Genomic DNA, 17,442 nt, shown 5'->3' with positions numbered 1-17,442 from the left:
AGCTTGATGGGTAAAGAGTGGTAAATGTGTTCTACCATTGTAGCAAGTTTCACCCCAATAGCTTTAAAAATGAGGGAGATAGGAGCCCCTGAAGTTTCTCCGATAGTAGTAACTAGTGCATTAATGTGTATGCGTAATTACTGTAACAAAATAGAAATGAACATTTGTTAGTCTCATTATAGTAACACGTTTTTTACTAAGTATACTTTAGAAACACTTTAGAAACAAAGCTCCATATGCCCCCCTCTCTCTCCGTTTCTATAATATCCACATCATTGAAATTATATACATTTCTATTATGTTATTAAAAAATACTAACCCATCAACTATCTTCAGCCTTTTGGGTTTTAGAATACGGAATATATTTATATATTATTCATATTAGTTTTACTTCACGAATCGTGTTACGGTCACCTTCTTCTGATTTTTTTAAAATAAAGTCCATAAAAGGTTTCCATTCTTCTTGTAGTTTCTGCGAACTAGTTTAGTTGTAAAATTGGTCCATTTCAACCATTTCAAAAACGTTTGTAATCCAGTCATTTGTTGTTGGTATAGTTTGTTGCTTCCATCATTTTGCATATTCAATTCTTGCTGCTGTTGTCATATAAAGAAACATTCTTTCTTGGTGATTCGGTATTTGTTTATCTAATAATCCTAATAATCCTGTCAGCATCTGACACATGAGGAAGTCAGTTTATTGAAAATGGGGAGCATGGGCAGATTTCTGCTAGACAACAGCTATGCAGGATCTTGGCCAATATTTTGAGTGTGTAATCTGGAGTGGAGAAGTGACAGCAATCACAGAGCAATTGGATCTTCTCTCTTGTCCTCTGTTCACTCACCCCATAAATGGAGATGATGACAAACCATCTCCCAAGCTAGGTTTAGACATGGCATTTGTGGCCTCTTGGAAGCTCATCTAAGAATATAAGGTCTGTGCCCAGAGGCGGCCCTAGGTAATTTTCAATGGTAAGCAAACAGTATTTTGCCCCCCCCCCCCCAATCACTGAAATATATTTTCTGTTCATCGTGGGAGTTCTGAGTGCCATTATTGGTGGAGTTCAGAACGCTCTTTGATTGTAGGTGAACTATACATCCCAGTAACTACAACTCGCATATGTCAAGGTCTATTTTCCCCCAAGAAGCGTCTCAAGAGAGCCCCTGGGCAAAATCAACTACTGCAAATGCTTACTTCACGTAATGGGTTGAGCCGCCCCTGTCTGTGCCGATACAATCCAAAGGCCTATTTTGTCCAGCATTCTGTTCCTGGATAACCAACTAGGTTCCCAATGGGAAGGCTAGAAGAGCAACATCTGTTTTGTGTTCCTCACCCAATGATGTAAAGTGATACATTGCCTCTGATACTAGAGGTAACATATGACTCTAATAAATATGTAATAACCACTGAGAAGCTTATTCTCCTTGGAGTAGTCCAATCCCGTTCTAAGGTCATCCAAACTGGTGGCCATCTTGTTGTCTTGTATTTGAAGGTGTCAAAAGCCTGACCTCCATTCTCCAGCTCTGGTCTAAATCAAAAGTAAGAATGTTCTCTCCCTCTCTCAGTCTACCTCTCTCTCACATACACATAAATTGGTCCATTTATTGAAGGACTGTTCACCATTCCCCAGTCAACAAAGCATGGATGCTTCTATGCAATGGACAGTGGATTGGATTGCTCCCCACTGTCTTGAGCAGTGTTGGACAATGCCTTCCACTATCTTGGTAACAGCCAGGATAGGATGGGCAATAGACTCTGTAGTAGGTTGCTACTGATGCTCCCCCTAGTATCTGTTGCTCGAGGTGGTTGTCTCACTCTGCCTGCATCATGAGCAACCCGTTGCCTATTCCTGTCCATCCACTGTGTGAGAGGCAGTCTAGTGTTGCTAAAGTTATCAGAGTTGGTGATGCATTTCTCTCTCTTTTTTCTATATTTAACTGGCTTGCTTTGCAGTTGTCCTAAACCTGGATGGGGCCTCTGCTGCAGAACAAATTAACATCACCAGAGGAGGACTTCATGACACGTACCGGGCCTTGCAGTTCCACTTCCATTGGGGGGATCTCAACCGAAATGGATCAGAACATACCTTTGATGGGATACAGTACCCCATGGAGGTCAGTTCTGCTTTCAGGCGTTTTCCTTGCTTAGTTTTTCTTGGTTCTATTTCTACATTGCCTTATTCCAAAGTGGCTTTGGATATTCGTCTGGACATGTCATTGCCATGTCGTGTAGCCTGAAGCCTAGAAGTTCTTCCTTCTGGCCTTATGAAGGAACTGTTGCGAGAGTAAGATGGAGTGAGCATGGTCCTAAAGACCCTGGACAGAAGGAATAAATATGTAATAAAAGAAGGGAGCATTGGGAATAATGCTTGTATCCAGTCATTGCAAGGAGAACAATGGCCAGCATTCAGGAGTTCAGTGCTTGCATTCAATCATTCTCCAAGAATGATGGCAGCTCCTGCCACCAGAGCTTGCACATCTTGCACCTTGGCACATTACGTGGGGCCAAAGGGCTGACGTTTGCTCAGAGGCTGGTCTGGTGGTGAACAACTTCAAGTACTTCTCTGTGTTTGCACGAGAGGCTATTAATTAAGGGAAAACCCTTGAGTTGTCGGGATGACTTGATCAAGCGGAGGATGGACAATCCAGCTATTCATCATGGCAGCAAAGCAAAAGCAAGACGACATGAAAGGGCTTTTGATGCCCTCAGGACAATTAAAAGAGGCCTGCTAGGTCTTTCCAATTATTTTAATTGTTAGATATGAGACCTGGAAAACAGCTCAGGTCAACTGGTTGAAAATGTTTGCCTTTAAGCACCAATCAACCCTTTAATGGGAGCTACAGAGATATGACCTGCATTCCAACAATTGTGCCCTTTGAGGAAAAGTTAACTTTAAAGCAAGGATGTGCAACTGTGTGCAGACCAAAGGCCAGTTCTCCCCCACAACTCCTATGTGGGGTGTCCCCTAGAAAAACACACGCAAATCCTTCCGTTTTCTTCTGCTGGCCCTTTCAAAATGGCAACATGGCATTTTTATATAAATATAAATACACCTTGTAGTATATTTTTGATGGTTTCATGTGTTTGGAAGGGAGTTGTGCAACATTTAGGGACCAAAATGGCCTGCAAATTTGTGGGGTTGGGTCGCTTTGGTGTTTCAGGGGGCGCAAAAATAGAATCCAGGGGTCACATGTGAATATCTTTTGTATCTTGTTCATGACAAAGATTGTTATTTTGAGGTTCATCTCCTTACCATCTTTCAAATCCTAATGTAGAGGTTTGTACTTCAATTCTAGTATCAATGCACACGCATATACCAGATATCCTTGAAGATTCTGTTCATGCCCCTCTTGATATAATTGGATTTGGCTGTGAACATCATCAAAGAGTCCTATTTCAACCAAAAGCAAAGAATATTTATGCTTTTTTCCCCCCACAGCTGCACATTGTCCACATAAACGCCAAGTACAAAACTCTCAGTGAAGCCAAAGGACACCCCAATGGACTCGCAGTCCTGGGCTTCTTATGTAAGGTATGTGACACACATTCAAGTTGAATGAAACTAGGTCTACCTAGAACCAGTGGTGTCACTGGAGGGGGGTGCGGACTGTATTGGGTGACACCATCAGAGGCAGTAAACCAAAAAAACCAAACAAACCTGTCTATAAAAATGTTTTCCCTACGCCCAGCTTTCATATACTGTGTTAATATATCTTCAAGGCTAAAACTCTATCCAAATTTACACTTTTAACCTTCTAATGTGCATGTCCTCTAGTCGGAGCTGTTGTTTTTACGCCAATGACAATGACGTTTCGGATGACGTAGTTTCATCCACACAGGGTATGAGCACACACTGTCATTTTCATTGTGGCTGGTTATTTAAAGTAGTTGCTGATGTTGTCAAATCCCCTCTGAACAAATCTTGCCAAGAAAGCCCCATGAGAGCTTCACTTTAGAGTCACCATAAGTCAGAAGTGATTTGAAGGTGCACAACAAGTACTGCTCTCTTTTGTGGAGAAAAAAAGTGAGATATAAATAAACATAAACATAATAATACTGATTTTGGGTACTATGATCAAGAACCCTATTTGTCTTGCATGAAATGAACTATGCCTTGGACTTCCAGCTAAACATACCATAGATCAGTGGTTCCCAACTTCTTTTACCAGGGACCACTTGATCAGGGAGCACTTTGACTAGGGACCACTTGACTAGGGATCACTCTCCAACATTAGTACAAAAAAGGTTATGAATTAGTTTTTGGTCAACATTAGATTCGGTTTGGTTATTTGGGGTGCTGATTTAGAAAATTGCATTTGGATAGACCACATCAGCTCTAGTTTCTGATACAGGACATATGCCATCCAGTAGTTGCTAACTGCTTGCCCAAAGAAAACCATATTTAATAATCTAGAGCTGATGTGGTGTATCCAATGCAATTTTCTGAATCAGCACCCCAAATAACCCCAGGAACAGGCCTAAAAACGAAGACTGCAAGGCATCCTTGCTTCCGCTCAGGGGGAGGGAGGAGGAGAAGAAGAAGCAGTCAGGAGGCATGTTGTGCCTTTCGTGGGTAGTCAGCCTCTCCCCTCCTGGCATCCCCATTCCTCAGCACTACAAGAGGGCTTTTTGAGACCAGTCACTCTTACTGCAATGGTGTAGTAACGGGGTGAGGCCGAGGGCCATATTTGAGTTCTTGGGGAACCACTGGATAAAATTGCTCTGGAGAAGAAACTTCCTTGAGAAGTCTTCTCTCTAGGCCTCCAGTGCCATTCTGTGGTCAACTTCCAGCAGAACTTCTGTCTGATGCACTCAGTTGCATAACATTGCAATTCACAAATGAGGTGGCACTGCACAAGCATGGAAAGCCATCAGAACAATAAAACTCTGCTTTATGTCCTCGATGTAGAATTTTGTCCTTAGTTAACCTTCTTCTTTTGCGGGTAGCCACCCTACATTATTCACTTTTTTCTTTGTGACGCAGGTATCTGATGCAGATAATACTAATTACAACACAATTGTAGCAGGTCTGAAAAACATTTCTCAAGCAGGTAAGTGCCATGCCTGAGTATGCATCTGAAATGCTTTCCTTGCAAATACTAGTCTTATCTTTTTCGGTTATTAGTATGGATTCCAATTTTCTCCTTGTTTCCTACCAATCTGATAACTACAGCGAATGTTAGAGAATCATAAACTGAGAAAATTGGAAGGCATGAAAAAAAAAACCCCCACAAGAATCCTGGACTGAGAATCTCTATAGTTTAGAATTCATCCTGCACAAAAAACACATGGGTATTTTTATGCAGAAAACTACATTTTCTACACAGGAAAGAATTTTTTATCTGTTAAATTTATTTCATTCTTTTAACTTGAGATTTATTTTAATATTATAAGATATGCATTCCATATTCACAGGGAAACACGGTCCAAACATATTATTGAGTTGCACTGTAGTCTCCTTCACCTTTATTTGCTTCATTTTCTATTCTTATCCACTTCTCTTGCTTGTCCTCTATCAATTCCAGAATTGCTTTCAGTTGAAATGCTTCGTAGTATTCTTGTAACTTTGGAATTCCCCATCCTAATTCTTTATTTGACATATATAGTTCCTTATTACTTATTCTTGATTTTTCCCCCTCCAAATATCCATTTCCTTATTTCTCCATCCCCTTTTTTGAATTTTTGTTGTGTAATCTCCAATGGTAGAGTTTGAAACAAATACAGTAATTTAGGGAGGATGGATATTTTAATTGCTCTAATTCTCATTAAAATACTTACATTTTTATCCTTCCAATTATTCATTTGTGCCTGTACCTTTCTCCATGTTTTCTTATAATTATAATCCCAGATCCTCATTGGTTTATTAGTTAAGTAAATTCCCAAATATTTAATTTTATTTTTTACAATCTGTATATCTTTCCTTCTCCGAATCTCTTATTGGATTCCTTTCCCCAGGTTAAACTCCAACAGCTCTGATTTTGTCATATTAATCCCTAATCCTGAGATATTATAAAAATCTTCCAATATTACTTCTAATTCCTTCAATGTATCCAGTGGATTTTCTGTTATTATTAAGAAATCATCCGCAAACTGATTCACTTTCACTTCCTCCTTCCCCATCCTAAATCCTGTTATTCTACCATTATTTCTAATTCTATCTGCCAGATATTCTATAGCTGTTGTAAATAACATCGGTGATAATGGGCACCCCGTTTTACCCCTCTTTCAATGTCTATTACTCTGGAGTATCCCTGGTTAACTTTCACTTTTGCTAATCCTTTTTTATACATTTCTCTTATAACCTCTATGAATTCTTGTCCCATTCCCAAATTCTCCATCCTTTTAAATAGAAAGTTATGATTCACTGTATCGAAAGTTTGTATACATCCAATATAATAAATGCTATTTTTTCTTACTTTTCTGTGGCATGATGTTAAGAAGATTCCTAACTGGATGACTAATATTTCTCCCCTTTATAATCAATACTGATCTTCCCCTATCACTTTTGGTAATGAATCCTTTAGCCTATTTGCTAGTATCTTCGCAAATATTTTGTAATCCTGGTTCATTAAGCTGATTGGTTTATTGGAATTTACTTCTCTAGGATTCTTCCCTGGTTTGATAATAGTTATTATTATTGATAATAGTTATTATCGTGCACTTTATGAACTACTCTAGAGGTGTGGCCAGAACTTCCAACACCGCCGTGTATTGTTGTTATCTATGTGGTCCCCCATCCCCCTCTGTGTGTTATCCTTGTTACTATTGTATAGTGGGAGGGACAGGGGAGGAGGTGGGTTGGACCCTACAAATAAAAATGAGCTGGGGAGGGGGGAAGAAAATAGATTGGCTAAGACCGGAAAGTCAAACAATGAATAAAGCTGGAAGTAAGACCTTGGCGTTAGATTGCGGCATGGAGGGGGGGAGGTGTTCCATGAGCCGAGGGGCCCCCATAGAGGTCGTGGTGGGAAGGAGGAGATGCGGGAAAAGGAGACCTCGAATTCGGCCTAATTCGGACCGCTTATCCACATTAACAACCCCCAACCGGTCTCCTAAGGTAAATTGGTGTAACCAGGTGAGCGGGCCCTCCGGTTTGAAGGTGGTGTTGTTGAACGCCAGATCTGTCAACGGAAAAACAACTTGGATCCAGGATTTAATCCTGGAGGAGCGGGCAGATCTGGCGTGCATCACGGAGACCTGGCTGGATGAAGCGGGGGGCGTAAACCTCTCCCAGCTTTGTCCTCCAGGCTTCTCCGTGCAACACCAACCAAGAGCCGGAGGACGGGGAGGCGGGGTCGCAGTGGTCTATAGAGATTCCATCCATCTGACCAGGAGCCCCATCCCGCAGACCACAAATTTCGAATGCGTCCACCTGAGGGTGGGTGACCGGGACAGAATAGGGATTCTCGTAGTGTACCGTCCACCTCGCTGCACTACAGTCTCCCTGCCTGAGCTAGCGGGGGTGGTCTCGAGCCTGGTGGTGGAGTCCCAACGGCTCCTTGTGCTGGGGGACTTCAACATCCATGCCGAGGCGACCCTCTCAGGAGCGGCTCAGGACTTCATGTCTGCCATGGCAACCATGGGGCTGTCCCAACAAATAACTGGCCCCACCCACTGTGCTGGACACACATTGGACTTGGTTTTCTGCCAGGGATGGGAGCAAGGTGGCGGTGTGGAGGAGTTGTCCATCTCTCCGTTGCCATGGACCGACCACTTCCTGATCAGATTTAGGCTCACTGCGCCCCCTAACCTCCGCAAAGGTGGAGGACCCATTAAGTTGGTCCGCCCCAGGAGGCTTATGGATCCGAACGGATTCCTGACGGCTCTTGGGGATTTGGCTCAGCTGGCTGAGTGTCAGCTGTATTAAGATCACTCTGACCAAAAGGTCATGAGTTCGAGGCCAGCCCGGGCTGGAGTGGGTGTCCAGCCATTGTGTAGCCCATTGTCGACCTTTGCAACCCGAAAGACAGTTGCATCTGTCAAGTAGGAAAATAAGGTACCACCTTAAAGTGTGGGAGGCTGAATTTAACTAATTTATGAGGCCATAAAGAAAGAAGACTCCGGGGAATGTGGAATGCGGAAGAACTTCATCGGTGTCGCTGATGGACGATGAAAAGCAGCAGCTCCCCTGGCGGCCAGAAAAAAGTTAAATAGCCTTGGTGTATTTGTCTGTATTTGTTGTCTGTCAAACTGGCATTGAATGTTTGCCATATATGTGTTTACTGTAATCCGCCCTGAGTCCCCTGCGGGGTGAGAAGGGCGGAATATAAGAACTGTAAATAAATAAATAAATAAATAAATTTTCCCGCCACCTCGGTAGGTGACCATGTCGAGGCCCTGGTCGCTCTCTGGAATGGGGAGATGACCAGGGCAATTGACAGGATCGCTCCGGAACGTCCCCTCTCAAGTAACCGAGCTAAACCAGCTCCTTGGTTCACTGAGGAGCTGGCAGCGATGAAGCGAAGGAAGAGGGAACTAGAGAGCGTGTGGCGCTCGGACCCAAGCGAGCCAAACCGAACACGGTTTGTGTCCTTTTTAAGGGCATATGCCGCGGCAATAAAAGCCGCAAAGAAAACTTTCTTTGCGGCTACTATTGCGTCTGCAAAAAACCGTCCGGCGGAGTTGTTTCGGATTGTCAGAGGTCTCTTAACTCCCCCTATCTCAGGTGGGAGCCCTGACAACTCGGACACGCGCTGTGAAGCATTTGCTCGGTTCTTTGCAGACAAAGTCGCTTTGATCCGTTCTGGGCTGGACGCCACATTAAATGCAGTCTCTGTGGATGTGACACAAGCACCTGCTTGTCCTATTTTGATGGATTCTTTTCAGTTTGTGAAACCCGAGGATGTGGACAAGATACTTGGAGGAATGAGGCCTACTACGTCCATCCTAGACCCCTGCCCATCCTGGCTTCTGAAAGAGGCCAGAGGGGGATTGGCTGAGTGGGTAACGGTGGTGGTTAATGCCTCCCTTCGGGAAGGCACGATTCCAGCGAGCCTAAAACAGGCTATTATAAAGCCGCTGTTGAAGAAACCATCACTGGACCCCACTAAATTTGACAACTTTCGGCCTGTTTCCAATCTTCCCTTCTTGGGCAAAGTCATGGAAAGCGTGGTGGCCTCACAACTCCAGGTATTCTTGAGAGACACGGATTATCTGGATCCGGCACAGTCTGGCTTCAGACCGGGACATGGTACCGAGACGGTCTTGGTCGCCTTAGTGGATGATCTCCGCCGGGAGCTAGACAGGGGGAGTGTGTCCCTGTTGGTGCTTCTGGACCTCTCAGCGGCCTTCGATACCGTCGACCACGGTATTCTTCTGGGGCGCCTTGCAGAGATGGGCCTTGGGGGCACCGCTTTGCGGTGGCTCCGGTCATTTCTGGAGGGTCGCACCCAGAAGGTGTTATTGGGGGACTCCTGTTCAACACCACAGCCTTTGACCTGTGGTGTTCCTCAGGGCTCCATACTGTCCCCCATGCTGTTTAACATCTACATGAAGCCGCTGGGTGAGATCATCCGGAGTTTCGGGGTGCGGTGTCACCTGTACGCAGATGACGTCCAACTCTGTCACTCCTTCCCACCTGCTACTAAGGAGGCTGTCGAAGTCCTGAACCGGTGCCTGGCCGCTGTGACGGTCTGGATGAGGGCGAACAAACTGAAATTAAATCCAGACAAGACAGAGGTACTCCTGGTCAGTCGCAAGGCCGAACAGGGTATAGGGTTACAGCCTGTGCTGGACGGGGTCGCACTCCCCTTGAAGGCGCAGGTTCGCAGCTTGGGTGTGACCCTGGACTCATCGCTGAGCCTGGATCCCCAGGTTTCAGCGGTGACCAGGGGAGCATTTGCACAGCTTCGGCTCGTGCGCCAGCTGCGCCCGTATCTTGGGAAGTCTGACTTGGCCACGGTGGTACACGCTTTGGTCACATCCCGCCTCGACTACTGCAACGCTCTCTACGTGGGGCTGCCCTTGAAGACGGCCCGGAAGCTTCAGCTAGTCCAGCGCGCGGCAGCCATGTTGTTAACCGGAGCGGGACGCAGGGAGCGCACAACGCCCTTGCTGTCCCAGCTCCACTGGCTGCCGATCAGCTACCGGGCCCAATTCAAGGTGCTGGTGCTAACCTACAAAGCCCTAAACGGTTCCGGCCCAAAGTACCTTGAGTACCGCATCTCGGCCTACGAGCCCACGAGGACCTTGAGATCATCCGGGGAGGCCCTTCTCTCGGTCCCGCCTGCCTCACAGGCACGCTTGGCGGGGACTAGAGAGCGGGCCTTCTCGGTGGTGGCCCCCCGGCTCTGGAACTCCCTCCCTGCTGAAATTAGACAGGCGCCCTCCCTCATGGCCTTCCGTAAGGGCCTGAAAACCTGGCTCTTCGAAAAGGCCTTCAATTAAGTGCTACGTTTTTGGAATGACCACCGGAATGGACTATGACGACGAGATTGATTATGACCCAAACAAGACGAAGCGGATTTTTAGTTTAATTAGATGTATGTTAGTAAGATGTGTGTTATGATCCTGATTTACTGTAACTGTTGTCTTTATGTTCTATGTTCTGTACACCGCCACGAGTCGCCTTCGGGCTGAGAGTGGCGGTTAACAAGTGCAAATAATAAATAAATAATAAATAAATAAATAATATTATTTCTACTTCCCTCCAAGACTCAGGTACTTAACCCCTTCTTATTATATTATTAAAGACTATTGCCAATTCTGGGATTAGTACTTCCTTCATTTGTTTGTAAAACTCTGTAGTATATCCATCAGCTCCAGGTGATTTTGCTGTTTTTAACTTCATTATCACATTGTCGATCTCCTGGTATGAAATGACACTACGTAATTTTTTTATCCTCTTCCTCCATTTTTACCAAAACCCAGTCATCACATAGTGAATTATTTTCACCCTTATATAATTTCTGGTAAAAATCAGCAAATATATCCCTTATACTTTTATTGTCCTTTACCAATTTATTTTTTTATCGTATATTTCTTTCACCCTTTGCTTTTCCTTTTAAAAATAATTTGCCAGGCGCCTAACAGACCGGTTTCTGCTTTTAGTATCTCAGATCTATACGAGTAATTTTTTTTTGTCTTTCAGAGTAATAAGTTGGTTTTGGTTGCGTTTTCTTCAAAGCGATCCTTCAACTTCCATTTGTCCAATAACCTGCTCTTATTTTTTAACATGTCTAAATTGAAGTCCCCTGCTATAATTACTCCCCCTTCATAGAAAAGATATTTAAGAAGCTAGAGGGCTTCTATGTATTTTTTCTGGCCATTATTAAGGACATAGATATTTAGAATTGTCATTTTTACCCCATATATTTCTCCTTTAAAGATTACCCATCTCCCTTTATTATCCACCATTAAATCTGTTTGTACCACTTCTATATTATTTTTTATCAAGATAGCAACACTCTTTGTTTTATTATTTGCTCTTGCCTCTGCCTGTATGTGCCAACCTGAGATACTTAATAGCTTTACTGGGTCCTTTGCCGATCTGTGTGTTTCCTGCAACATTATACATCCAAAATTATTTGTTTCTATAAACCTTCTTAATCTTGCTCTCCGATAGGTTGTCGCTAAACCATTGATGTTCAAGATAACACATTTTAGTGATAGACCCATTGGATTATGTTTAAACCCTTGATGTTTTCCCTAGGATCCTTTTTTTTGGTTCCTTCTTTTTTTGATGTTCCTTGTCAACCCCCCATTCCGCCAATGTGGCCATAGCGAGGGATTAAATTCCCTCCCCTCCACTGAGTCTTTAGCATCTTCTGCATTCCTTATAATCCCCCCCCCTTCCCTATTTAATAACCTTTAGTAGCATGCCCTCTTAAAGTTTTCTTTAATTTCCCCCTTTTGCAATGTTAACTATTGTTCCTCTGATTCTGGGCTTTTGCCCTTACCACTGCTTGGATAAGAGGTTTACCTCCCCAATCAGTGCACATTATCCTACTCCCTAGATTTTTACTACTCCTACCCAGTGACTGATTATGCTTATTATATTTTAACAAAACGCAAAACATTATTATGCTTAACAAATAAAAATGAAATATTTCATACTTTGTACTTTTAACCAGCCCCGAACCAGGGCAGGGATGAGTAAGCATTAATAATTAACAAAGTCTCCAATAATATTGCAGCCACTTCTGTCCATGTGCATCCTGAGAGGGAGAAGTAAACAGTTTCTTACAGAATCAGTATGGTTTATCCCATTCTGTTACTCGTCTTCTTCTTCTTTCTCCTCTTCCTCCTCTCCTTCCTCTTCCTCTTTTTTAATCCTCAAAGATTCATTAGACAAATCTTGTCTCACTGTAATCAGTTTGTTTTTATATAGAGGTCTCTTCCTCTTTAAATCTTTTAACACCTCTTCCTTTTTGTTTTCTGTAACAAACTTGATAATCACTTGCCTTGGCCTTGCAGGTGCAGCTGATCTTGTGCCTCCTCTTTTTGAGCTTCGGAGCAGTCTATCAATATCCATTGAAGAGATTTCTATTTGATTTTTTTGAAACCACTTTACAATCTCTTCTTTCAAATTTTCTGGTTTTTGTTTTTCTTTCTCTGGCCAAAATCCAGTATTAAATTCGCTCTTCTGCTTCTATCTTCTAACATTGCAAGTTGCCCCTTTAATTTATCAATTTCTTGCATATTATCTTTTGATTGCTGTTCTGTAGCAGTTAATTTGTTTTCAAGAGCACTCAATCTCTTCCCCATATTACTCAAGGTCTCATTCATTATTTTGAAATGGTCTTGTAGAGGTTTTTTTCCAGTTCCTCAATTGCTCTCTTATTTCCCTCCAAGTTAGCCCTGGTTAACGGAGGCTCCTTCAGAGACATTATTATTCAGCTAATAAGCCTTATCAAGACTTATCACTGTGTTTTTCTCCCTTTCGGGAAATATCTTTGGGTATTTTTGGAGAATGTTCACTTATCTTCACTTAGTGTTTGAAGTGTCTTCAACTTCTGGTTTGTTGATTCTCCTATTATCCTTTTTAGGGCTTATTTTCTTATTTCCTTCAGGGAGAGAGATTAGGGTGTGACTGCTCACTCCAGCCGCATGCACAGAAAAGCCTTTACAAATAATTTAAAAGTGGGAATAAAAAATAGGCCCAAGAAAAATAGCATTAAAATATGGGGGAAATGGAAAGAGAAATGGATGCCATATTTATCAAAGGAAGCCCCGATAGGTAGTTTAAGAAATGAGGAGGACGAGAGCAACATAAAAAAATTGAAACAGATGGGCTATAGTAAAATCAAAGATTTATATAATGAAAATAAGGAATTAATGGAATGGAAACAATTGGAAACATTAGGGGGTGGGATAAATTGGTTAACACTAAGAGGAATTTGGGAACAAATTAAAAAGAAATAAAATAGTAAGGGAGAAAATATAATAGATAAGATATTAGAAGAGAGATTTGGAGGCAAATAAGGACTTAATAAAATATATGGAAGAATGATAGAAGACAAGGAATTTATATATAGAATAATGGAAAACACGTGGGAAAAGGAAGGGGGCCTAGGAAGAGAAAAAATAGAAAAGATAATCAATAATTTAAATAAAATAAAAATAGAAAAATACAAGGAATTAGAACTGAAAATAATAACAAAATAGTATAGAACACCCATTCAGCTGGCACATATGATTCAGGGATTAAATCCTAAATGTTGGCATTGTGGAAGTCGGGAGGCATGGTATTCACATCTATGGTGGGAGTGTGAAGAGATACAAAAATTCTGGAGTCAAATTCTAAACCAGATAGAATTACATACTAAAATAAAATTTGATATAAATATGCAAGTTTTGTTAATAGGAATATATGGTGATAGAAGAGTTAAGGACCAAGACTTAATGATGATGATGTTTAGAGCAGCACATGCAGTAATAGCTTGGAGTTGGAAAGAAAAAAAGAAATTGACACTTGAAAAATGGTATGAATATGTGTGGGACCAAATATAACTGGATATTAAGGACATCATAAGAAGCAAAAAGACATGGTCAGACAAACAGAAGAAAATTAAAGAAATTTGGACTCCATTTAAAAGATGGTTACAGGTCGTTAAACCAGATGATTAAAGCTGGAAGAAAAAATTGGATAGAATTGAAAAAAGGCTCATGTAATGGGGAAAAAAAGGATTACATTGTCAACAGGGAAGAGGGAGGTGTGGGAGTGGGGAGGGAGAAGGGAATGAAAAAGTACAAAATGCATGGTAATTATGGTTATGTATAAATTGTTTTATAAGAATAATTTAAAAAATTGAAAAAAAGTCCTCGAGATTTTTTGAGAGGTATCTTCTCTAGGAATTTGCTAGGTCCTCTGACATTATGATAGCTTGTGAGGGAAGCATATGATATCGTTGCCTGGAGGACCTAGAAAATTAATAGAGAGACCATTTTTCCCCCAGTGAGGGTAAGTGGAACTGCAGAGATGGGTTCTGCTGTTAAGTGGGTCTTACTGTAATGTATATATATAGCAGTTTAATTCTATTTTAATGTTCACTTTTTGTATGTTTTTAATTGTATCACCCTTTTCAAATGTAAATTCCAATTTTGGGGGAAGGCGGGGAGGGAAGAAAGTTAGTTTCTGTACAGAATTTTTTTCTGCATAAAAATCCCATCTGGGAATATTGCGTAGAACAAGTCCGGAACTGCAAAAGGTCTGCATAGTTTTTCAAATACTTTTTTGCATCAGGAAGAAGTTCGCAAAAATTGCTCACTGCTTCCTTTCAGAACAAAACTAGCAAAAAAAAAAAAACCCCTACAACACTACTTTGTATTTTTTGGGATGGGCTAAAATACTGTCACACATGTTTAACCTGAGGGATGTCTGTTGTGGTTTAACGAGTGCCCATTTACCCATAATTGCCATCTTTCTGCCCTGAGTCCCTTCAGGGAGAGAGGGTAAACTATTATTATTATTACTTCTTTCTTTCTCGCCAATGGTTTCTGTTGCTCACTCCTAGACAGTTATGTCGAATTGGCCTCCACGTTTTCTTTGAGCAACCTCCTGCCTGACATGGCCTTACTCTCCAAATACTACCGCTACAAGGGTTCCCTCACCACTCCGACCTGTGATGAAGTGGTCACCTGGACTGTGTTTGAAGAACCAATCCCACTCAGCAAATCACAGGTAACAAAAGCATCTCTTTCCACAGTTTGTCAAAATGGCTTCCGCCCTCAGCATCTACCACTCCTTCAATAAAAACATTATTATTATTATTATTATTATTATTATTATTATTATTATACCCAAGTTTTTCTTTCCACGTTCAAAGTGACTATTGGTATCCTCTTACGACCTTAAGATCTTTGGTGGAACTCCATCTTTATGTTCTGCCACGTGGTGAGGCACATTTAGTGGAGCCATGGAACAAGCACGTTGTAGACAATGTGAAAAGCTGGCCAGGTTACCCACACAGCTCAAACAGACCCACCTTTAGGTTAAAAATAAAGAGGCTATTCCTCTTGAAACTTGATTTTTTTGCAGTGATCCAAACAAGATGAACTGAGTTCTATAATAATTGGCCTACAGCTGGTTAATTTTGGGGTCAGTGTTCTACCTCTGAAACCCTCTGTGGACTGGCAATCAAACAAATCAACCTGTAAGGAAAATCTAGACATGATTAAAGTTCATCTGTTTTTAAACAAATAGATTTTTTTAAAATAGTAAATGGGATAGTGGCGATCTCTCAACCTACTTAAAAAAGACAATTTCTTGGGATCCTTTGAGGTTCACTTTTAAGGGGCTTGGAAAGAGTGGTTGACAAAAATAATCTTGGGGGCCATATGCAGCCCTCCAGCAACACTTTGCCTACCCCTGCTATAACCGTCTTTTCCTGTTTTTCTTTGTCCAGATAAATGCCTTTATAAAAACCCTTTACTTCAAAAAGTTGGATACAACATCTCGAATGATCAACAATTTCCGTCCTGTCCAGCCTCTTCGCAGCCGCAAAGTCTTTGCGTCCAGAGATGCTACCATCAGCTGTTGCTCTCCACTCGCTCCCAGTTTCTTTGTTCCTCTGTTCTTGTATGTTTTGGCTGGTCTGTTCTCAGGCCCCTCCTAACTATCTCTATGGACAATTGAAATCCACCACAATTAATTGATCCTTCATGGCATCTTCATAACCTATGCTTCTTCTCTGTGATTCTTTTTAAGTCATTGGCTTGGGTAAAGTCTCAATCCCATAGAGCCCCTGAAAACAGTATGACTTCCAAAAGCCACAATGTCCATCTCTCTTTGATTTCAAGGGGTCTACTCAAAACCTGATTGAATCTGGGTCTCACCTACAGAGTAGCATGATCCGTGAATTGGAAGCAAACTGATCGTGGGGAGGATACAATGTCTAATTGCTCTCTTTCATTGATGTCCAAAGACTTGCTTTCATACCCCTAAGACCCAGCTGTGCTTAGTGTATGATTAGTCAATAGGTTTGCTGGAATCAAAAGAACCCCATTCCGCTGATGTACCATGCTGGGACAGATGTGGGATGAAGGGTGTGCACATTTTTCAACATGGCTGGTTCTTGGGATGTGTGGGGAACATATGGGGACCGGGTGTATCCAAGCACCTTTCCATCAGAATGTGAAGCAAATGCTACAGTGGTGTAAACTGACACAAATAATGAATAAATTCAGAGTTCTTAATTTTTCCATAATCAGGGCCAATGTCACAGTATCAATGCCTTGCAAACCCAACTTTACCTTGTGAGCTAATATATCATAGAACCTTGGGAAGAATAGGAAAATGCCCCAAAAACCATACTTGAGGGCAATACCCTACCAAGGAATTTTCAGAACCTTTATGTTCCTCAGTACAACACACCCTGATTCTAGTCTACCCACGATTGTCATTAAAAAAGTCAAGGATGGAGACAGCAAGAAGCCCTGATGGAACTTCTGACCTGATGTAGTCATTGCTTGGCTTTATATCCAAGATCTACCTCGAAAGAGAAGAACTTCATCCCCCACAAAGTGAATAGTCTCCCCTGGAAGTTCAACCATGGCCAATCTAATATATTTGGAAGAGCAGTATGTGAACATTTGACTGGGATCTAGAAGCTGTTCATGAAACAGCCTTTAGATACCTGAATCTAACCTTCCAGGTTGCTCCATTCAGTCTCATTAGTAAACCTTCCTCCTTCTAGACAGGTGTCCTGTCTTATTTGGGAGGAAAGAAGGTAAAGCAAAGGAATCATAGACCCATGAAACCAGAAAAGACACCAAGGGACATCTAGTCCCATCCCTGTCAATGCAGGTATCCACCACTAAAGCACCCCAAAGAGATGACCACCCAACCACCAACAACCCACCATCCTCTTTTGCACTGTTGAGTAGCACTTGCCATTTGGAAGTGCTTTCTAATGTATAGGTAGAAACTTCTTTCATTCTAATTTGAATCTATGGCTTTGGGTCTTACCTTCTGGAGCACCCTCCCCCACAAAGCCAATCTTCTT

At 42.0% G+C, this 17,442-nt stretch overlaps 1 protein-coding gene across 4 annotated transcripts in view; it reads left to right on the top strand.

The window, feature by feature from the left end:
- Positions 1–16,213, top strand: part of LOC132781634 (carbonic anhydrase 15-like) — a 49,695-nt gene extending 33,482 nt beyond the window's left edge. For all 4 annotated transcript variants that reach the window (XM_067473145.1, XM_067473147.1, XM_067473146.1 and 1 more), the window contains 5 exons: positions 1,952–2,112; positions 3,438–3,530; positions 4,983–5,049; positions 14,953–15,119; positions 15,844–16,213. In XM_067473145.1, the coding sequence (XP_067329246.1) occupies positions 1,952–2,112; positions 3,438–3,530; positions 4,983–5,049; positions 14,953–15,119; positions 15,844–16,053 (698 nt within the window). In that variant the 3' untranslated portion in view covers positions 16,054–16,213. The remainder of the gene's footprint in view (positions 1–1,951; positions 2,113–3,437; positions 3,531–4,982; positions 5,050–14,952; positions 15,120–15,843) is intronic.
- The last annotated feature ends 1,229 nt before the right edge of the window (positions 16,214–17,442 follow it).

Source organism: Anolis sagrei, chromosome X (genome assembly GCF_037176765.1).
Source record: "Anolis sagrei isolate rAnoSag1 chromosome X, rAnoSag1.mat, whole genome shotgun sequence".
Lineage (NCBI taxonomy): Eukaryota > Metazoa > Chordata > Lepidosauria > Squamata > Dactyloidae > Anolis > Anolis sagrei.
Note: the sequence above shows the minus strand (reverse complement) of the source record. Positions and strands in the feature narration are given on the sequence as shown.